General features: G+C 36.8%; 2 protein-coding genes and 1 pseudogene across 2 annotated transcripts; all 3 read right to left on the bottom strand.

The window, feature by feature from the left end:
* OR1J60BP (olfactory receptor family 1 subfamily J member 60B, pseudogene) lies at positions 901–1,864 on the bottom strand (annotated as a pseudogene).
* Positions 10,038–11,090, bottom strand: OR1J47 (olfactory receptor family 1 subfamily J member 47). Its single transcript, NM_001391866.1, is given in 1 exon segment — positions 10,038–11,090. A coding segment is annotated over 1 exon segment (1,053 nt).
* A 12,416-nt stretch (positions 11,091–23,506) lies between these two features.
* Positions 23,507–24,520, bottom strand: OR1J38 (olfactory receptor family 1 subfamily J member 38). The gene is given in 1 exon segment (NM_001391880.1): positions 23,507–24,520. A coding segment is annotated over 1 exon segment (1,014 nt).

Raw genomic sequence — 24,520 nt, 5'->3', positions numbered from 1 at the left:
TTCATATACATCCATTGTAGCTACCACCTGGATAAAGATATAGAACATTTCTACAACCCCAGAAGATATCCTCACATTCCTTTCTTAGAAGAAACTAAAATATTGAATAAAACAGCACATTTTCAAAATCATGTAATTTCTACATATTTATTAAAGGTAGAAAAAGTCATGTGAGCCCACAGTTTTAACGAAATGCAGTTAACAGTCATTGAAAGTTTATTGTGAGAATATTAGATTTTTTCTTTTTTTGAAGAGGATTAGCCATGAGCTAACAGCTGCTGCCAATCCTCTTCTTTTTGCTAAGGAAGACTGACCCTGAGCTAACAGCTGTGCCCATCTTCCTCTACTTTTTTATATGTGGGACACCTGCCACAGCATAGCTTGACAAGTGGTGCATAGGTCCGCACCCAGGATCCCAACCGGCGAAACCCAGGCTGCTGAAGCAGAATGTGTGAACTTAACCACTGCACCACCAGGCTGGCCTCTAGATTTTAAAAAATTGGAAATTCAACTTATGTAGGCAAAATTTTCTGTGATACTCTATTGAGTTTCCTCCTTCCCTTGACACTGGGAAGCCAAAGGAAGAAAGGCAGAATGCTCTTGGAGATGGCGGAACTGGAAAAGCTTCCTTTCTCACTCCTGCCAGTTGGCATCCTCACTTCCCCTCTCCCTTTATGAAGCCTTATGCATGATGGAATACAGTGTCATGTACTCTAAAAAGTGCTAAGAAAATGTCAGAATCATTGAAGTCAATCTGGGTCATGAGAACTTGTATATGTCAGCAGAGAGGCATATGGGAAAGACCAGCCTCCCTGTACTTATGTGAGCACAGACTCAACTGGACACTCAGAATGCTTCCTCAGGTTTAATAGTTAACTTGTTCATTTGAACGTGTAATTCTTATAGATTGAATGATTGGGAACTAATGAACTTAACACTATTAACACATATTTCTAAAGCAGGTTTCACATCTCTGTTCCTCAAGCTGTAGTTGAAGGGGTTCAACGTGCAGGCGACTACCATACACATCATAGAAGCAGTTATGTCTTTATTCTTGGAGATGGATGATGAGGAGAAAGAGTAAACACTTGCAGTTGTTATATAATATAAAGACACCACAAAGAGATGGAGTCACAAGTTTAAAAGGTTTTGAAGAATCTTTTGGTAAGGGACCCTTAGGATGGTGGTCACTATACAGATGTAAGAGCCTGAGGCACAGCTCAAGGGCAGAATGAAAAGCATTCCTCCCTTGGTGAAAATGACCAGCTCATTGAGGGAGACGTCTGAGCAGTTCATCTTCTGGAGTGCGGTGAAGTCATGGAAGAAGTGGGGGATGGTATTGTCAGCAAAGGACAGTTGGACCAAGAGGAGGGCGTGCAACAGGGCATGCGCACAACAAAAGAACCAGGACGTAACTACTAATGAGACACACAGCTCCTGCCTCATGATGGTTGTGTAGTGCAGTGAGTGACAGATGACCACATACCTGTCATATGCTAACACACCAAGAGGAATATTATAACACAACCAAAGACTATGAAAACAATACATCTGGGAAGTGCTCCCTGTGAAGGGGATAGACTTGCAATCACTGTGCATGTCCATCAATATTTTTGGGACAGTGACAGATGAGAAAGAGACATCAGTGAAGGCCAAGTGACTGAGGAAGAAGTGCATGGGGATGTGGAGGTGAGAGTCCAGCCTGATGAGCAAGATGATGAGCAGGTTGATGAGCAGTTTTCCCCAACACTATGCTCAGGTACACGCCCAGGAACAGGGCAAAGAACATGCCTTCCTGCTATGGCAGGATGGGGAACCCCAGGAGGAGAAACTCAAACATGCTACTCTGCTTCTCCAGCCTCATAATACTCTTTCCTCTCCTGGCAATGAAGAACAATTGAGAATATTAAGGACTCTGAAATAATCAGTTTGTAGATGTCATATGAAAAATAGGTATGTTTTATTTTGGAAAGTGGGAAACCTATCCCCATACGTTTCTCATGTGTTCTTCGTATGTTGGCACATAAAGGAATTCTGAAAAATTGTCAGTGAGGGAATGTTAGTAAGAGGAAGCTTTTCTTGGTTCACTGAGAAAATAGAATTCTTTCATCTGTGGCACTGAGGACTAGACCATGGAATATGATATCTCAGTGATGTTATTGTCCCACAAATGCTCTGTAGTGAGTATTCCAAATCATCAGCCATGGCACAGTAACCTTTAGAAGCTTTAAATTCAACACCCGTTGTTAAATTTCAGATGGGAGGCAGACTTTTGAAATAAAAGGATGCAAAGAATGGTATTGTATTCATTAAAGGACACACATCACTATACATACATTTTATTTCAATTCAGTGAGGGGTCCTTAAGAAATGCTGGATTATGTTAATCCATTCTCCCTCTTGCAGGCAAAGACAGATTTTTTTTTAAAAACTTGTGCTTTTTTTTTTTTTTTTTTTTTTTTTTGGAAGATTAACCCCGAGCTACCTGCTGCCAATGCTCCTCCTTTTGCTGAGGAAGACTGACCCTGAGCTAACATCCATGCCCATCTTCCTCTACTTTATATATGGGACGCTTACCACAGCATGGCTTGCCAAGCGGTGCAATGTCTGCACCCAGGATCTGAACAAGCGAACCCCGGGCTGCTGAAGCAGAACGTGCGCACTTTGCTGCGGCACTGGGCCGGCCCCGGTACTTCTTTCTAAAACCTAAATGACTTCACCTGTTTAAAAACTCTCAAAGGATTTCCACTGTCCTTAAGATGAAGTATATCAACCTTATCATCACTTAAAGATGCTGAGGTGGCATCCCACATAACACAACCAGAAGGACCTGCAACCAGAATATACGACTAAATACTGGGGGGCTTTGGGGAGAAGAAGAAAAAAGAAGATTGGCAAAAGATATTAGCTCAGGTGCCAATCTTAAAAAAAAAAAAAGTGAAGCATTCTCAACTCTCTCCTCTCTTGGGAGACAATGTGAGACTGTGGGGAAAAATCCACAGGTTTTAGAATAAGACAGGCTTGGCTCATAATCATAGTTTGATTATGGCATTGTTGTCCCATAGCAGACTCTTTAACCTTGCAAATCTCAGAAAGATGAGAATTATTAAACAAATATTTATACCCCATAATTTTATTGTAAAGACAAAATGAGATGACGTGCACAGCTCCACGTAACATTTCTTGCATAATGCTCAATAAATGTTGGTTCCTCTCCTACCACAGTTAAAGACAAAATGCAATTCTACCCAGAGAGGGAGTAGAGGAATTTACAATCTTTTATATACAGGAGAAAATTATTCATATCCTTTCCTTTGCTGAACTCTCAGTTTTGGTATCTTGGACAAAGATGTGGAATTGAGATTAGAAATTATTGGCAAAAATCAGGATGGCAAACCAGGAGCAGCAACATAGGAAACATGAACACAGTGGGGATATCATCATTTTACTGCTGGAATTTTCATTCAGGTAGGTGAGAAACAGATGGGCATTGTTTACCTGGAAGGGAAACTGAACATGAAATTCAGGAGAGGGGCTTCTTCTCATGAAGCAGCTTAGATTCTGTTATCCAGCAGCTGAATGTAGTGTCCATTCCCCATCCTGTTTTTAGGGATGAGCTGGATGAATTACCAGGTAGCGATGTGCCAATTCATCATTAAGCCCCTACCATAACTCCAAGCCAAGGGCAGGAAGGTAATTGCAGTGGCCTCTGTGAATAATAAAGTCCTACTTCCATGAATCTGAGCTCAAAGCATGTATTCTAGAAAATGTAAGAAATGACATTGTTTACCCTGATCCTAACCTCCTACATCTGAAGCACATGACCCTTCAATGAAAGTATCCTTCTCAACTTTACTTCTCCTCATATCGCTTCAGAGGTCAGGAATGATCTGAACAATCCTATACACTCAGAAATTAGGGACTAAATAAGTGACCCTTTGGAGGGACATTTGTGCTGAGAAAGCACATGCACTCATTCAGCAACTGGACATTCAACACCTACCATGGAAAGGCCCTGTACTAGAATGTTGTCCTGAATAAACAGGGACGGGGGAAAACATTCTCATGGCTGGTACTCTGGAGCATTTCTATAGCCAGTGCAGGAGACGTTTTGCAAGTGTAATAGGCCTTCCCAAAACTCCTGGCTTAACCGCCTAAACAGTTTTGGAATGCTTAAATTCTGAGTTGTCCAGATCTGGTTTTCTATGTCAAGATCCAAAACATGTAGAAATTCTTCCTGAAAGACTCTACCTCACTGTATCTCTGTCTTCGTCTCTTGGGTCACTTTTCTCTCTTTTTGCCTCTTTCTTCTTGTCTACTCCTTTACTTTACTTTATCTTTTTCTCTCTCATTTTCTCCTTCTTCCCTCTCCGTTCTTACTCTCTGTCACTGTGTCTGCATTCTCCCATTACCTCATGTTTCTATTCCTCCTCTCTCTCTCTCATTCAGTCTTTTTTATTCTCTCTTCTCCTCCATGTCAAAATCATCTTTCTGATTCTCTCTCTTCTATACCAATATAGAAATGCTTATGTTGCAGGCATTCAGATGTTTCTGTAGGAAGAGAAAAGTCTCTGTTTCAGAGAAACAGAAGCCAAACTATTCCTTGATAATTTTTTCTGTTTCCCTTAGATTAGCAGCAACTCTCCTCCTACTTCCAGATTGACTGTGGGAAGGAAGAAGTCCATATCATACAGAACCTGCTATTACAAGGGAGGCATCATGGTGCAATGGAACTAGGCTTTAGGTTTGAAGCTAATGTGTTTGGCTTTGAATCCTCATTTGGCTATTTTCTTTTGAGCTACTCTCAAATGCAATAAACTTGGAAAAATACTATCTACTTCAAGAATTATTAGAAGGATTAAATGAGATCTTGGATTTAGCAAAATCTTTATTATTTGTAACCATTATTATCTTTATTAATGTTTAGATTTAGGGAATTTTTTAAATAAGTAAATGGATATGCAGATAATAAAAATCATCATTTGTATCCCCAAAGGTGTTGACTATATTTAGTATCTGACAAAAACATATTCCCCTGGGAACGGTTAAGGGGACTGAAGTAATTACTCACAAATTGCCCCCTTACAAGAAATCTGTGGCCTTCATAGCCTGGGTTCCTCAGCCTGGTTGGTAAAAATGGATACCTTTGTTGTTGCCTAGATCTGGTTAAAAAGATCAAGCATACCTCCTCCTCACTTTGGGGTTGAGCTTGTGACATTTTCCCCTGTCCCAGATCTAACGTCAAATTAGTTCATATCCTAGAGCTGAAAGTACTTGAATTTATCACTCCTGAGCTGGGTAACAGCAGTGCTTATAGACTTCACTCAGCAGTAAATGTGTATGTGTGTGTGCGTGTGTGTGAATGTTCTGCTGCAAAATCTTGCAAACATTTATTGTTGTGCCAAGCACTTTTATAATTTTATTGTAGCATCTCAAATAACATAGATGGACAAAATGATTATAATTCCTTGGGGTTTGTAAATTCCTCTCTAGGAAAATGGTATCTCTCCCTCAGTTTTGCTGCATATCTGGCATGCATCCAAGCTGTGAGCAAAACCTTCCAGGTTTAATAATAATGGTAAATAATAATATAATCTGCATTGTTTTTGCAAATACTTTTAAAGATGCCTATATATAAATTTCTATTATGTCCCTTCAAAAATTATATCATATGCTTTTCATGCACTCATTTTATTGGCTACATGATATTATTTCCAATGGATGTATAACATAGTTGCCTTAAACATTCCCTTATTGACAGAAACTAGGTAGTCCATCAAAATCATTGGCCAGGGTCTGACCTGCCTTTTTCCTGGGTCCCTGAGCAATTCACTTTATGAGTAGCTATATTTGAAAACCAGGTAGCTGGTATCCTAGTCACTCTATTCACTTCTGATCATCTGATTAAGAACTGAGCCAATACATCCATCCAAAGGATTTGAGGAAATTAGATCCCAGCTTTTCCTCTCTAATGAAGAGCACATATTCAGACATCTCTTTTTTGTCAAATTATGCTCTGCTGGAGGCAATATAGCATGGTAGTTAGGAACATGGGTTTGAAATCAAATAAATCTGAATTTGAATGATATGCCCATCATTTTCATGCTGAATGATTTTAGGCAAATTACTTATACTCTCTAAGCCCTAGTTTCTGTCTGGTTAAATGAGAACAATGCCTTTTTTGTCGTCCTGTTAGGCTGATATGATATAAAGTACATGTCACAGCAGCTAGCCAATATTAATAACACAATAAACATATGACTAATGAATTGCTATTATTAGAATTTTATTGTTATCATTAATATTTACATTACCATCCAGACACGTATCTTGAAACCACAGATTTTCATTCATCCTCAAACATCCTGGTTTACTTCCTGAAATTCTTGAGAGCTCTCTGGCAGCAAGCACTGTCTTGCTTGAGGTTATAGTTAATTCAGGCATGTAACATAGTGGGAAGAATACACTTCCTCAGCCCCTGCACTTTTCCTAATGTCACATCCTTTCCTTGTTGTCTATAAAACAAAATGGTTGCCACTTTCAAGGTGACTTTCTCAAGGAAGAAGGCTTAAGTCAAGAATATAAATAATAAAATAATGCATTAATATCTTTAATCACATTAAAATTAAGGCATAGATAGTAAAAAAAAAAAAAAAAACCCAAAAGTAATAAGCTTACAATAATGGAAAGCATTTGCAATATATACAACTGACAAAGGATTTGTCTCCAGGTTATATGAAGTCTGTCTTACAGTATAATAAATAAAAAGAATAAAACCAATAAAAAAGCAGGGAAAAGAAACAACGATTTATTTCACAAGACAAAATTTGCATCAATAAGGATAGTGATGGCTGCTCTAATAGTCCAGTGTGGGTCTTCTAGTAGGTTGATGACATTTCACTGTGTGAAAATTCAGGGACCGGTTCACTTGTGTTTCAGGGCAGCAGGTAATTTGCTTCCAGACAATAGAGGAGAAGACACATATTCTTCTTTAAAATTCTGGCCAGGAAATGAGACACATTCTCTTCCACTGGGCAGAACATGCCATGTACCTGCACCTAGATTAGTAGAAAATGTGGCAGCTGCCTCCCAGTGACATCTTCACATGTGGGAAGGAGGTCATGAAATTTTGGGAGTCAGCCAGCCATCTCTGCCACAAATGTCCATTAAGCATAGGCTAAGATGCTCTACTTCGTCAGTAATAAGGGAAATAGAAAGTAAAACCACCATGAGATACAATTTTCTATTCGCCATAATTGTAAAAATTAAGAAATCTCTTAATACCCAGTGTCGTTGAAGAAGCAAAGTAACTCTCATACTCGTAGGAACTCTCATACCGAGGTGATGGAGATTTGAATTAGTAAAACTTTAAAAAATTAATAGACTTTAGTGGCTGGCCCAGTGATATAGTGGCTAAGTTTGTAAGCTCCATTTCTTGGTCAGGGGTTTGTGAGTTCAGATCCCCAGTGTGGACCTACATACCATTCAACAAGCCATGCTGTGGCGATGTCCCACATAAAAAATAGAAGAAGATTGGTACAGACGTCAGCTCAGCAACAAGATTCCTCAAGCAAAAAGAGGAAGATTGGCAACAGATGCTGGCTCAGGGCCAAACTTCCTCACCAAAAATAAAATAATAATAGTAATAATAGACTTTATGTCTCAGAGTAGTTTTAGGTTTACAGAAAAATTGAGCAGAAAGTGTCCATATTCTTCTCCTCCATCCCTACCCTGTTCCCCTATTATTAACATCTTGCATCAGTGTGGTACATTTGTTAGGATTAAACTAACATTGATATATTATTAACTAATGCCCATAGTTGACATTAGAATTCACTCTTTTATGTTGTACATGTTTTTTTGTTTGTGTAAAATACATAATGACAGGTATCCACTGTTACAGCATCATACAGAATAGTTTCATTGCCCTTTGTTAAAAATCCCCTTTGTTCTACCTATTTATTCTTCTCCCCCTCAAACCTGAACTTCTGGTAGCCACTGATCTTTTTACTGTCTCTACAGTTTGCCTTCTCCAGCATGTCATATTGTTGACATCATACAGTGTGTAGTCTTTTCGCTGTGGCTTCTTGATACAACTATTTTAGAGAAGAGCTTAGCAGTGATAGTTAAGTTGAACATACACATGTCTAAAATCTAGTAATTCTTCTTCTGGGTACAGAATTTAAAGAAACTCTTGCATATATGCACTAGATGATGTACAAGAATGTTTGCAGCAGCATTGTTTGTGATAGTAAAATGCTGAAAACAAACAAAATAGCCATGGAAGCTACAACAGACAAGTTTGTAGCAGACTCACAGTGGGACATTATACAATGTGGATGAATTTCACAAGGACAGTATTGGACAGCAAAAGCAAAGCCTAGAAGAATAAATGTAGCATTATTCCATTTATATGCAGCTCTAGAGCATGAAAAATTGAAGGATCAACACAGATGTGTTAAAATTTTAAAGAAAAGTAAAGGAATATTGAAAATGTTACAGATACTGGGTATTTTCAAGAGGAGAGGAAGATACAATTGAGGAGGAGACACAAGGTGCTGAACAATATTGTTAGTTTTCTACTGGTTGAGCCTGGAGATTGTTAAGTGAGTATTCCTTTTAATATTATTCTTTAAAGTGTGATTAGATGTTACATATATACAAACCCATAAACATATATATATACACACACATGCAGCAAACTATATACATGTGTGTTTAAACTGTATATATAGTATATATCTTCCTTTTTTGCTATTTCAACATTTTTAAACTTTAAATAAAATTTGCAGCAAAATGGGTAAAAATATTACTCAATTTTGAAAAATATTCAAATGATGCCAAGGACTCAGTATTAAACCACACACATAGAGTAGTTTGAGTCCTACCTCCAGTAAATATTGCTAGTTTAGTGGCACTGGGCAACTTACTAAGTTTCTCTTAATATGAATTCCTTCCTTTATAGCAATTGCTAGGATTAAATTAAATAATGATTTGTCACAGGTATCAGCTTACAGCAATGAAGTTAGCTACATTTGCCTTGAGCAGAGGCAATTTCTCAGGACTGAAGACAAACTTTACCATTTCAGATGGAAACATAGGACACTATATTTATGTCCTTAGGGAAGGGAGGTATTGTTTTTAAAAATTGAGATACGTTTGGATTAAACTATACTAAATCCTTCCTGAGTTCAATTCAGGTTGTCTAGATTTCCAGATATTCTGCCTATACATTATTAGTGCTATGCTCTGAAAGGCTCAACCTCCCTCATTAGATTAGACTGATCACCCATACTCACATCACCACTTGGAGAGCCACTTTAAAATCTCTGCTCTCTCTACCATGCTTCACACCCAGTTGGCCATCCAAGGACACAGAGGGCTACAGTCAAGGTTGAGTTCACCACCAGTCCTGTCTGCACAGTTTTCCTGGCCTAGTACAGAAAACCATCTCATTTCAATTCATGGCCAGGTCCACTCAATATAGAGGGGAAAAGAAGTGACATACCATGTTACCATAACTCTATAAAGAAACCTGAAACATAATTTGGACAATCGATAAGAAGTTAGAAACAAAAATAAAACTCAATATCTAATTAATGTCATTCATAAAAATAAATATCAAGTGTATTACAAAATTAAACACAAAAATAAAATCGTAAAACTGCCAGAGGAATATTTTTGTTATCTTGACAAAGGATAAGCTTGGCTGTACAAAATTTGTAAACTATAACAAAAATTAAATAAAAAGACTGAAAGCTGTAACTGCATAAAAATTTTAAATGCTTATAGGACAAGGGATACTATGTGAAAAAGAAAAATTATTTAGGAAAGGATAGTTTCGTAGGTATGTTTTTAATAAACTCTTCTGATGACTCCTTAAAATGAGCAAAAACTAAACAGAGAAGAAAATGAAGTATAAAATAAAACAGGGAATGAAGAAAGAATGCTGCACCAAGATTCACCAAATTGCAGCTTTTCAGAGAGGAAAGGATGCTCACGTTGCATGTGCAGGATGGAGCAGGTCTTATATCCAATTAATAGGAAAAATAATGCTCATCATGGTGAAATTTTTCTCTACTGAGTATATTCCCCAGAGCTCCTTTCATATCTCGATTCCTCAGACTGTAGATAAAGGGATTTAACATGGGAGTCACCAGAGTGTACAATAAAGACACAATGACATCTTTGTCATTGGAGTTATTGGATGAGGGGAAAAAGTACAGTCCAATAATGGCTCCATAGTATAAAGACACCACAGAGAGGTGAGAGCCACATGTGGACAAGGCTTTGCAGATCCCCTTAGTAGAGGGGACTCTAAGAATGGTGCCACCAATGTGGCCATAAGAGACCAGGATACATATGAATGGCAGGGTAAGGACCACAGTTCCTACGATGAGGATAACCAATTTATTGACTGTTGTATCTGAACTGGACAGCTTAAGTAAGGTGGAGAGGTCACAAAAGAAGTGGGGGAGAGTGTTGTCTCCACAGAAAGAGAGACGGACCAGGAGGAGGGTGTGCAAAAGTGTACCGGTGCAGGATAGGACACAAGACACAGTCACTAGCAGAAAACAAATGTTTTGACTCATGATGGTTGTATAGTGGAGAGGGTGACAGATGGCCACATACCTGTCATAGGCCATTGATGTGAGAAGGAAGCTGTCAAGACCCCCAAAAAACAAGAAGAAGCACACCTGGGAAATGCACCCAGCATATGAGATGGACTGACTCTGTGTCTGCATATTCATGAGCATCTTTGGAGTTGTGACCGATGAGAAAGAGATATCAGTGAAGGCCAAGTGGCTGAGGAAGAAGTACATGGGAGCGTGGAGGCAAGAGTCCAGCCTGATGAGCAGAATGATAAGCAGGTTCCCCAGCACCGTGATCAGATACATGACCAGAAAAAGAGTATAGTATATGCCTTGGTTCTCTGTCCAGATAGGGAGCCCCAGGAGGATGAATTCAGACACACTGCTCTCATTATCCCTCCTCATGTTCTTCTCTTTTGCCAGAGATAAGAAAAAAAAATGAGAGATGGAAATGTGAAAGACTGGGAAATCATTGTGACTATCACAAAATGGAAACATGGTTTTGAATTAGTCAGTACAGGAATTTTAACCTGAATAGCTCAGTCTTTTTGTCCCACTAATGGGCTAAAATCCCATTAAAAACCTGATCTGACATCAGATTATTACACATCCACCTAGGAACCAAAAGAATCTCTTTTGAAGAAACCATGAAATATCAGAACAATCATGAGATCAGATCAGATTCAAACTTGAGGAGTCCAGAAATTCATGACAGAAATGTGAGATTAGGAAATTGTGGTTCAAGGCTAAGTCAGTAACCAGTTATTAGAAATTCTAGTAGAGACTCTCCAATTGGTCTGTTGGCCTTTCTTAACCTTCCTCACGCCCCTCACAAATTTTTAGCTAATGTTTTATTTCCTTAGGTTGGATAAAGGAAGATAACCCAGTGAGCTGCTCTGGATCTTCCAGAAGTCAGAAATTGGAGACTTGGTGGAAACATATGTAACTGATCAAAGCAAAAGGATTAAGGACAAGAATCTATGTCAACAACATAAAAGATCTAGTGACATACCTTGTAACGTAGCCTTCAGTCCTTCATTTAAGAAAATTCTTTCCCACTCCTTAATGTTTTCAGTCTACCATCACTGTTTCTAAAAGAATTTTCATGGAACGTGGAGAAAAAAGTCTGCTTGTCTTCCAAATTCTCATCTTATTCCTTGAGTTCTGTGTGCCCATATATATATGGGCACACATTTGTTTACAACTCCTGAGCAATGAGCATGGGTTCTAACTTTACAAATCATGGAGAGGATTTTGGGGGGGGACAACACTCCACCCCCACCTACAAATTAGAGACAAACTGGAAATAATTGCCTCATTACCTTTGGTTCCCTTGAGGGAAGAGCTGTTGGTTGATAGCAAGCAACAGGAGAGTTCATGCTTGAAGGAATGATAATAATAACCACAAAGCAGCTACTAGGAACTTGGCGATTGACAAAGCTTTTTGTTTTCTCTGTTGACCTTGGGGAAAATTTGAGTCAGAGTCACAAGAAACCAAACTGGAGCCTGAATGTGTTAACAGAAGCCTCTTGTTTCTGAACCCCATGCTATTTCAAGAACACCAGGAACACTCTAATACTTTCACTTTCTGAATAAAAGATTGAGGGACTCTATATCTCGTCACCACAAATGGACCTGGGAAATGGACTACAGTTTCTATAGATCTTGGTCTTTTGCCCGAAGACTATGGAATCGCCATTGTCTTGGTGCAAGTTTTTCACAATACCATAGATTAACTTTTCAAGAAATGCTTTCCATTAAACCCCTTACAAAAACTGATTCCAAATTTTTTGCATACATCTCCAGCTCCATTTCTTTGAAGCCAAATAGAAGATGAATATCATGTGTGTTATTGGAGATGAAGATGTGTGAATATTCATGTGCTATTAATTTGTTCTGTTTAGTGTCAAATCAATTAATACTTGGAACTGCTGTTTGAATGACCAGTATTGTGAGATATTTAGATTTCAGAAATGGATTCCAGATCCTATGGATCATGGTTGATAATCTGTTGCCCTAATTATAATGCTACAATTGACCTGCCTGTGTTCCTAAAAGTCGAGTCAACAAGATTTCCTTCTCAAACCAGAAGAACATCATTGGCACCTCCCTCTTTTCCTACAAGTGTGGAGATAAAAATAAAATCCATGACTCTTCAAGATTTCTTATTTGATTAAACAGTATGAGAAAAAGTGCTCTTTGAATTTAAGAAACTACATTACTACTTCCCCAGGTACCAGATACCATTTCCCAGAAGAACTTCATGTTTATCTTCTGCTATTCTAGTCCCAATCATCTTTCCAAAGACTATTCAAAACCTGCCCCCTGCAATAGCTTACAATTTAGTAACAAAAATACACTTACATATGCATACACACCAAAACTGAAAAGTAGGCAAAATGAGATTAATAGTTATGTCAGAGAAAAGAAACTCAAATGGGCTAATAATCATATAAAAAGATGGTCAAACTCAATAGTAATTAAGGAAAGACACGTAAAACTCCAGTGAGGTTCCATTTTATATTAATAGGTTAGAAAACTTATGTTAGAGGTTGCTCTTTTTTTACAATAATGTGTGTTAGTCCGAAGTCTTTTTCGTTTATAATAGAGAAACGATATGGCATTATATTTTGCACTTGAAAATGTTCGCTGACTTGGACTGTGTAATGCCAGTCTCAGGTATATATCCTAAAGAAGTTTTGCACGTGTAAAACTGGAGACACAAATAGGAAAATCCATAGCAACATTGTTCATAATAGCAGAAAAAAATTTAAAAGTCCAACAACTAAGTTATGGTATCTTTACATTAGGAATATTGTAGAGCAATTATATGCCATATCAGTGGATTATAGAAATGAAATATTCAGAGAAAAAATGCAAGACTCCAACAACATGACAAAATGCTTAAAGACTTTATATCTATGTGTATCATTATGGACTGATGATTACAACTCTCCAGAAGTCATATACTGAAACTCTAACTCCCAGTGTAGCTGTATTTGGAGATGGGAACTCTAAGAACATAATTAAAGTTAAATGAGATCATACTGATGGGCCCTGATTCAATAGAATTAATGTGCTTATAAGAAGAAATGCCAGAGAGCTAGCTCTCTCTTTCTGTGCACACACACCGAGAAAAGGCAGAGTGAGGACATAGTGAGAAGATGGCCATCTGCAAGCCAGGAAGCGAACTCTCACCAAAAACCAAATCTGCCGGAACCTTGATCTTGGACTTCTAGCCTCCATAACTGTGAGAAAATAAATTTCTGGGGTCTAAGCCACCCAGTTTATGGTATTTTGTTATGGCAGCAGAAGCCAACTTAAGACACCAGCAGAGCTGGTGGTACTGAATCTGACTCTAGGTCTGGAGCTAGCTCTGGCTCTGCACAGATTCTAGTTCTGGTGCTAATGCTGGAACTGGCACTGTAACTGGCTGTAGCTCTGTAGCTGGTAATAGATCGAGACCTGGAGCTGGCCCTAGAAATGGAAGAGGAGAAATGCTCACCAACATGAATGGCTTTCCATTGCATTTCCAACGATATTTTGAGACCATGTAACCATAACTTCTTTACTTTTAAGATTTCACCCACTATATTTAACATCCATTGGTGATTCTTACATGAAAAAATTATTGCAAACGTCATAGCCAAATGATGACTTTCTAATTCTGTCATATTTTCTACATTTATCTGTTGTATTGTCCTGTAAGAAGGAACTCTCCCTCAGCCCCTACTTGTTTGTTTTTTCATTGATTTATTTATATCATTAAGGACTCTTAGATTCTTATTTATTTGAGTCATGATCCTTTCCTGGTGTTATTCATTTTGAAGATCAAGTTATTCCAGGCTTGGCCAGTGGGAGCCCTTTCAAGCTGGCTGCATGTCCCCATGATTCATGGAACACTTTTCACTTTCAGGCTCAGCAAAATTTTCTTGGATGATCTTCTCATATCCTGGCCTCAGCCTGGAATAAGTCAGTTTTCTAAGTAACATTGGTCCCTTTATGAGGAGAATGGTAACGAACAAATTGGGTGTTATGTGTGTTCATTGCTTTCAAAGGTTCTAAATGATCTCAGAGGATGCAACTAGGAAATTATATAAAAGAAAAATGGAAAGTAGAAACTAGAAACTAATAAACTAAAGAAATTGTTACCCATAAGAAGTTGGTCAGGAGTGGAACAGAAAGCATGGGGGATGGGAACAGTATAGATATATAATATATAAATTTCAATATATTTATAGATGTATTAAAAACCATGAATTAATTTAATAGCTCCAATTCTAATTTGACACCATAGATTTTTTTTGCAGTCTCTGCTTTTCCATGTACATAGTGCCTTTCCCCTGATAATAAATTTTTAATGTATTAAAGTACATGGGGAATCCATTCTGGTTTGACCTTGATTTAACCTGAATTTTAATTGAACCAAAGAAGCCTGACTTACAGCCTGTCAAACATACACTGTACATCTGCTTTATTCATTACCCTTTATTAAAAAATGTACTCTAAGGATAAGAATTAATGCCTCTCTTCTTACAAATCCAGTGCTCTTTAAAGACAAGAATTAGTGTCTTCTTTACTATGACACCAGGATCATGTTGACCCACTGTGTACATGATAATATGTAAGGAATGTACCCCTGTTATGCTTGAAGTATTTATCTCTGTCTTGAAATGGTATATAATTGTGCTGAAAATTGTTCTTCTCCAGAGTGCTTTCCTCTATTGCAAAAGCTGCAACTCCCAGGCTATACTCCTCAATTTGGCTCTCATAAAACTCACTTCTTTTCTTTACTATATAATGATTATTATTTGCAATGATATTTCTTGGCAAGCCAGACAGGAGTTCAGAGAAACCCACCTGGAGCCTACTTTGAACTGGTACTTTGTAGAAGCAAAGGCCCATTGTACTCCTCCGGTTTTACTGCACTCTTCAGCTGTTTTGGTGAGTTCTTCCAAAATCTGGACCTCCTTATTTAAGTTGACAGTCCTGACTTTTATTTGAGGTATTTTCCATCTTAGTACTAAATACCTTAAGTGTACTTTTCATAGGTAAGGGGAACCTAGGGGAAATATGGAGTGAACTGGGTTGACTGAACTTTTAATTTGGCTTAAAGAATTTGAAAAGATTTATGCCTATAAAGTCTGAACAAATTGACAGCAAAAGGAGAGACTTAACTTGTTCAACTCCGATCGTTCCTGCCACAAGGAATTCTCAGGTGACTGAAAATCTGGTGGAAGTGTCTGAGGTCAATCCTCATGATATGCAGTGGTCCCATAGACAACTTCATCATGATCATTCACATTAAATAACTGACAGCTCATCCATGGGCATACACATAAGGATTAGTCATCCAGTGCTCCGATCCCCCCAGTAGTTTTAGACTGATGGCAGGAGAAACTGAGACATCTAAGAGAGTGTTCACAGTCTTTCAGGAAGTGAAACAAGCAACACACTTTTGACCCACTAAACTGCCTGTAGGAGTTGTCAGGCTTTATATTAAAGTGAAACTAAAAGACAATGGAAAACCATGCTTCTAAAGCTAAAAAGCTCCTGGATGGGACTCTGGGTGGCTTTCAGTAAAGTACATATGGAGTCATTACTTGCAAAATACTTAGCAAAATGGGAAAAACTAATAAAATATAACTAAAGTCTTAGATGGCCAAAATGGGGAACCCCTACTCTGAATCCTCTTTAGTAAACACGCTTCCTTCAGGTACTCCAGATGGATATATGTATAAGAAATATGGAGAGGATAGTTGTATATGGCTGGATCTTTGGATCAAGATAACCTAGGATAATTTAAAATTACAGTGGCCACTTCAAGACTCCTTTCAGGTTCAAAAATTCATCTTTTTGAACACTAGTTTTGAGAACTTTGGACCAAACAGATTAAAGGTAATCTTTAATCTCTAAAGAGTCAAGAGTACAACCTTCTGGCACACCTACTCAAAAGCTAATTATCCCAGAAGCTGCAAATATTTTAAAAGAACACAAAATTCTTTCAAAGCTTGTTCCTTGTCCTGAGAACTTGGCTTGATAACTGTCAGGTTGAGGGCCCCAAAACATGGTTGGACGAAAATGTGGATGGTACCCCACTTGTGGTCTGATATAGTTAGACAGAAATGTTAGTTGAACTCCGTTTGTGGCTAGGCTTCTACCAAACTACCACCAACCTCAAGGGAATTACATTAGAAGGAATGTTCCAGTTATATAACATCATTTAAGAACTGCACTTAAATGTAAAGTCTTCAAAAATCCAAAATAGCCTTATTGAAAGTTTTGTAGCAAAAACTAATTAAAAATTAAGATATCAGAGGTACCTAAAAGAAAAGACTACACAAAACTCTGTTAAGTTAATGGCTTTATATACATCCTTATATCTGCTTGTGAAGGAGAGCCCCACATGAGTTCCTCCCAAAGTTAACAAGACTCTGAGAGAATTTCTGGGAAATTGCTACATTATTCCCTTAAACAATCAAGGGGAAACTAAATTAAAATTAATAGAGTTGTTTAATACTGCCAGAAATATTTACTGTTGGTCTTGCTTGAAACCTGACAAGATATTTGAAAGGATTTTGCCACTTATCAGGTATTTGGCCAAATTGGTAGCTAATATTCAGAGCCTGATAGGAAAATTTCTATAAGCCTTCTTCCCCAAGTTATAATAAACTATCTACCCAGGAAGAATGAAGAAAATTAAGGGTAATATAGTTGGACAACTAGATCAAGCTATGATGTCATTTAAGTTACAATCCAATTTCTGAGGAATTGAGATCAACTGTCGTTATCTTACAAATCTTCGCAAAACTGGAAATGCAGTGTTAGAGGTGGTTCAGACTCCACTCATTCCCTTTCACCAATCCCAAAAACCTCCCCTATTTATCTCAACAAGCTTTTAACCTCTCCAGGAACTGTTATCTAGACCATCATCAATTCCTCAGCAATAACCTTAGTTTATTCCACCTGCCAGAATCACAGTTTGGATCCAACTATTCTTTTATAGATTAGTAAGTTTTGTATTGCATCTGATTCACAGCAAAATTTTAACAAAAACTATTTAAGATCTCTGCTTGTGGTTGTCTATATATCTATGTATGTCTATATATGTGTGTTATACATGTGAATTTTTCTACTTCCAGATGGTATAATTTCTCAAAGACTTTGATTATGGTATATGTACTTAAAAATGACTTTAAAAACTTTTGATTACTTGAAACCTTACAGTTTTGCTAAATTAAATGATAGAAATTTATTAAATATCTATGTCATTTCCATATAATATAAAATATTAGATACTAATTACTAAACATAGATTTATCTACCTTTGGGTTCTTTTACAAAGAAACTAGAAAAATGCTTGGTTTATTAATAAATATGTTTTGTGACATGCTTAAAAATTTTCCATGAAAAAGCATGTTTCTAGAAAATATGTATAAGTCTGCCAATCACCAGGATCTTAGTGTAAAAAGTAACAGAAACATCTCTGTGTGCAAGGAAAGTAAGACATATGTTTTTGGTAAAGAAGGTATAAGGAATGGAGATATTCTTAACAAAACAAATAGTTGTTTTGTTAACAAAGTAAATTTTCTTAAAGTACTAGGATGAAGGGAAGGCATGGAAGAAATTCTGAATGTAAAGAAGAAACTTACAGAAGTTTTGTGGAAGAGAAACCCTTATGAAAGTGTTTACTGCATGGTCAAGTTGGCTACAATGAAAATGAATTTCAATAAAGAAATCAGTTGCAATATCAAAAATAAGCTGGTACAAAAATTAGACTTTGGTTTCTTTAACTTAAAAGGATAATTTTATTGGTGGTTACCATAGGAGAAGCGGGGGAGAGGGGAGGACAAAAGGGGTGATTAGGCTCACATGTGTGGTGATGGACTATAATTAGTTTTTGGGTGGTGAACATAAGGTAATCTACACAGTATTCGAAATATATTACAATTGTACATCTGAAAGCTATAAATGTTATAATCCAGTATTACAGCAATAAAAAAAATAAAATAAGCTGTAAAACAAAACACAATAAAAAAATAAAAACTCTTAAAAAATAAATAAGAGGATAATTTTCTTGGACTTTTAGTCTGCTCTTGGTAAATAGATCATGAAAGATTTTCTTCTTTACTTTTGAGTAGTCTACCAAAAATTATTTTATGTTTTATCAAAATAAATTTCCTGCATTGTTTTTATCAACTCTTTACTCATAAGAACTAAGGAATTTCTTCCAACTATTTAAATTTCTGTATTTGCCAAAAATCTTTACTTTTCACCATGGATAAATGGATAAATGAGTATTATTTTATTGTGACCTATGGTCCCGTTTGACCAAGTGTTCTAAAATCTTTTGATATTTTTTACAAACTCCCCAAAATTCAAATTCAAAATAAAGTCTTTCCTGTGACCTAAAAGTGACTTTGAGAATTTCCATAGGCCCATGTGACTTCTCACAGAACGTATTCTTTCTTTCTATAAAGAGGGAGATACTGAACTAATTAGGCTTCTTTAGCATGTTAAAAAATATGAGAAACATTGTCAAACAGATGATGTTAAACCTTCTCTGGTTATATTGTGTGAGCAAATGTCATTAATATAAGTATTTTAATAATTATATAACATTCCTAAAATTCTGATCTGTCCTCTTTATCAGTCATAATTCTGCTTATTATCTTAAAATTTTATGTCACAGAAATAACCAAATTTCCTTCTCAATTCCATTATATTGTTATGTCTCTTGCCATCTATAGACAGTTATTGTTTTAACCTGATAGCTTTGCAAACATGTTTCATCTTCAGAAAGATTCATGTCAAGGCCTCTGACACTCGAGAAATCATGTTTCTGATAAACTTTTGGATCATAAAACTGAACTAGGTAAGATATTACAGAACTCCAATGGAGAAACTGATGGTTACATAAAACTGCTAATGAAAGATCAAGATCAAATACCAATTACATAGGACTATATAAACCAAGCAGATTGGTCTAACATTTTATTTTTCCAGATTTAAAGAAATTTTTTTCTCTTAAGCTATCAACAATTTGGTAAGATATACCTTTGTGAACAAATATGAAACATTTACTTTTTCTCCCTACCAGATCCATCAAGAATTCAGAAATTCTCACTGAATATTCTTATTTTCAGGTATATAAATAATCAGGCCAAGTTTGTAATATAAACAAATTAGTTTTACTGTGACTATCTTTGGTAAAAATGAGAGTAATTGTGGAGAGAAAGTTATGTTGCATCTTTGTAGATTTTGGATTCTAGTCCTGTTAATTGTCCTTGGCATTTTGTTATATACCTTTAGGCTATACTCCCCGGAACTAAGGAAATGCCTTTGGTCTCCCTGACTGCTTGCAGTGCCCTTTTTGGAAAACATGAACTGATCCCACTTGGGATGGTCACAGGCATATCAGTGTCTGTTGGTGCATAACGTTCTGCTGATCCGTTGTTGTCTTATGCTAGTATAACCAACTACTGTGAGTCTCTATTGTCTTATACTCAAGTCTATTATCAACAGGATAAAGAAGCTTTCCTGGATTCCAATTTAAGGATCTTGTAATTCACATAAGTGTTCAATCGTGGCTTTAGTACTTAAACTTACACCTATGATGTCGTTCAAGTAGTAGGAGAAAGGAGCACTTTAAATTCTACCAGAATTCTCTCTGTTGGGGGAAGATGGGCCTTACTGTCAAATAATTCTTACTGGAACCCCATATCAACTGAAATCTGCAAATTCCATCAAGGTTATGGCCATGCACCAAACAGCAGTGGAGACCCAAATTTTCTTCTAATTGGCCTATAACAATCACTCCCATGCAAACAAATATGTGGTATATGGGTAATGGGAAATTTTGTTGGGAAAGTTTACAAAATACCTCTGTCATAATCTCTGATCAATATTGTAATCAAAGTATTTTCTTATCGTAATTTTACTACTATGTGGTGTAATACCAGATTTGCTGGTCAAATAGAACTTCCTAAGATATGAAGACCTGTTCACATATTGATATTGATGATCAAATGTTTGGGAAATTAGAACTACATCTACCACACAATGTAATTTCAATGGAATCTAACTGGCCTGGAAACTCATTACAAGTGACAACTGAAGATCTTGTTACTATATTAAACCAGTCTACCCAAACTTATCATAAAGTGCACATAGCAGTGGACAAAGGAGGGAAATTAATACTTAAATTAGTATAAAGTTACCAAAATACTTGTAACAGGTTCTTTGGCTTCTCGTCTCTAAATCTGTGCCTAATTCACACTAGCTACTTCAAATATTATGATTGGTTTCTTACTATATCTGTTTATTAATGTTGTGAACATTGTAATCACAAAAGGTCATACAAAAGCACACATACAATGTTTGCATGACAATTCAACCTAATTGAAAATATATATACCATATAAAATTACTTCCCCTGTCAGTGTGTACCTCTATGATTGTCAATCATATTCATCTATTGCCCACCAGTATGGATTACTGACTAGGCCAGTTGAAGTAAAGCCCAGCTCCAAGGGACATGATTTGCCCAGGTCAGGAAGTAAGCACCCTAGTATCTAGGGACAATATTTTGATCATCAATGCTTTCTATTGTAAGATTAATCATCAAAAGGGGGAAGAAGTATGGAAATTTTTATATATTAATGTGTATGGGGAAACCATTCTGGTTTGAGCTTGATTTGGCCTGAATTTTATTTGAACCAAAGAAGGCTGACTTATGGCCTGTCAAACATACACTGTCATCTGTTTTAATCATTACCCTGAGGTAATGAATGTACTCTTTGAAGATAATAATTAATGCCTGGCTTCGTAAGATGCCAGTACTTTTTAAAGATAAGAATTAATGGCTCCCTTCTTATCGTGCCAGAGTTATATTGACCCACTGGGTACATGCTAATCTGTAATGAATATTTCCTTGAACACTTGAAGGAATGTACCCCTGTCATGCTTGATGTATGTATCTTTGTTTGGAATGGGTATATATCTCTGCTGAGAATTGCTCTTCTCCAGAGAACTTTTTTCCCTTGTGAAGGCTGCAACTCCCAGGCCATAGTCCTCAGTTTGGCTCAAATGAAAATCTCCTTTCCTTTACTCTAGGATGGTTATTGATTATTTTTGTTGACACCCTGATAGTGAGCAGTTATTTCTTTTTCCACAATATGTTTACTTATTTGCCAAATCTTTGAATACGTGTTAAGTAATTTCAGAATCTCGAACTCATCACTGTTAAGGAAAAACTAATTACAGCTCAAACATATTCTTTACAGTTTTTTATCTTTATTGTGGGATTATATAAACAAAATTCTTTGTTCAAGAATTACTTGGGTTAGTTATTTTATTTTCCCCTTTACTCTAATTATGGGATTAATTTGAAACATATTTATGTGTATTTTCTTTCTTTTATTCTATTTTGCTTTATTATTCACCCTCTTTATTTATTTTAGTAGGTAAAAGATAACATAGTTAAAAGTATATGAATAAATATATTCATCTTCCCATCTTTTCTATCCGATTCACATCCACCTTTTGTAGGGAAATAATCTCTTTAGTTTCTGATTTATACTGCTTGTGTTCCTTTTTGCTCAAATGGGAAGATACCTGTATATTTTATTTCCCTTTCAGTTTCACACAGAAAGTAGCACGCTATACATGCTTTTTTACACTTTTTTTTCCATTTAACAATGTAACCTGGAAATACTTCCATATTGATTCATAGATATATTTGTCATTATTTTTTCACAACTGCAAAGTACTCAGTTGCTCTGATGTTCCACAGAATTTCCTTGTAGAGTCTTTGAAAGAGATAATGGTAATGGATATACTAAATGCCCCTGAATTATATATCTGAAAAGATTAAAACATTAAATTTCGTGTTTTGCATATATACTACAATAAAAATTTTAAGAGAAAGTAAGAAGTAATCTCAACATAATGCTCAGAAAATAATTATAAAATAATAATATTGATTACTAAGTTAATAGTGGGGGAATGGAATAGCAAAATATATATTCAACTAATTGAAAAGGATAAAGAGAAGAGAGAATAAATATGAAACAGATGTCTCAAATAAAAAAGATATAGTAGTATGGAAAATACAAATTCAAATATATCATGATGGCATTAAATGTCAATAGATCAAATTCTCCAGAAGTATGATGATTGTCATTCTGCTTAAACAAGAGAAAAACCCAGCTTTCCACTGTAAACAACAGACACCTGACAGCTATAAGGACATAGAAAAGTCTTAAAAAAATACCATGTAAACACCAACCAAAAGAAAGCTGGTATATCTATACTAATATGAGAAGAAGTAGATGAGATGTTAAGAGCCATTGCTAGAGATGAAGAAGAAGATCTCCTAATTGTAAATGCAGTGGTTTATTGTTAAATGTATAAAAAGTGACTCTCTCTCTTTCTCAGCCACTTTTTTATGAAGCCCTGCTTTGGAGCATTTGCCAATTTACGTGGCATAATTATTCCCATTATGGCTGATTTCAATCTTTCAAAATTATGTCATTGAATGTGGAGCTGGGACGAAATTGTACAATCAGCTTGAACACAATGCAAGCCAGATTCAGCACACCACTACATAAAACAATCAGTCTACCAGGAACAGATTGTAATGCTAAATCTGTGTCCTCAGTAGCATAGTATAAAAAAATACATAAGCAAAAGCTGTCATATCTAAAAGGAGAAAAAGACAAATCTACAAACTAATTAGTATTAAAGAATATTTAACAATCCAAGTAGCAAACTTGGCCTAGTTAACAGATTAACAGCACTATACACGACAGCAGAATATATATTCCTTTAAAGTCACATGAAGTTGTCAGCCATACAAAAATATTAGGAGATACATCTCACTGTGCTCATGATGCAATAAAGTTTAGTGAATATCACTTAAAGAAATTAGCCCTATTGACAAACATTTCCAGAGCCTCTTTTATATCTCTGTTCCTCAGGCTGTAGATAAAGGGGTTCAGCATGGGAGTAACTACTGTGTACATAACCGAAGCAATTATGTCTTTGTCATTGGAGCCCCATGATGAAGAGAAAAAATAAACACCTGAAATGGTCCCATAGTATAAAGATACCACGAAGAGATGGGAGCCACAGGTAGAAAAGGCTTTAAACAGTCTTTTGTTGGAGGGGACCCTCAGGACAGTGGTCCCTATACAAATATATGAACCCAAGATACTAATCAAAGGCAAGATGACAACCATTGCTGCCTCAGTGAAGATGACCAGCTCATTGAGGGAGATGTCTGAACAGCTCAACTTCAGGAGTACAGTGAGATCACAGAAGAAGTGGGGGATGGAATTGTCAGCACAGAAGGACAGCTGGACCAAGAGGAGGGTGTTCAACAGGGCATGTGCACAACTGAAGAACCAGGACCCAGCTACTAAGGATATACACAGCTCTTGCCTCATCATGGTGGTGTAGTGGAGTGGGTGACAGATGGCCACATACCTGTCATATGCCATCACTGCAAGAAGGAAATTGTCAAGACAACCAAAAACTATGAAAAAATACAACTGAGAAATGCACCCCATATAGGAGATGGATTGTCGCTGAGCCTGCATGTTCATGAGTATCTTTGGAACTGCGACAGATGAAAGGGAAATGTCAGAGAAGGCCAAGTGGCTGAGGAAGAAGTACATGGGAGTGTGGAGGTGAGAGTTGAGCCTGATGAGGAGGATGATGAGCAGGTTCCCCAGCACTGTGGTCAGGTACATGCCCAGGAACAGGGCAAAGAACAAGCTCTGCTGCTCCGGTGGGAAGAGGAGCCCCAGGAGGAGGAACTCAGACACACTGCTCTGGTTCTCAGGCCTCATGTGTTCTTCTATATCCTGAGGAAGAAGAAGGTTTGGGAATCTCAGGACCCTACAAAGGATGATCAAGACCACCAT

Source organism: Equus caballus, chromosome 25, assembly GCF_041296265.1.
Source record: "Equus caballus isolate H_3958 breed thoroughbred chromosome 25, TB-T2T, whole genome shotgun sequence".
Lineage (NCBI taxonomy): Eukaryota > Metazoa > Chordata > Mammalia > Perissodactyla > Equidae > Equus > Equus caballus.
The sequence above is the reverse complement of the archived record's forward strand: the minus strand, read 5'-3'. Positions and strand labels throughout refer to the sequence as shown.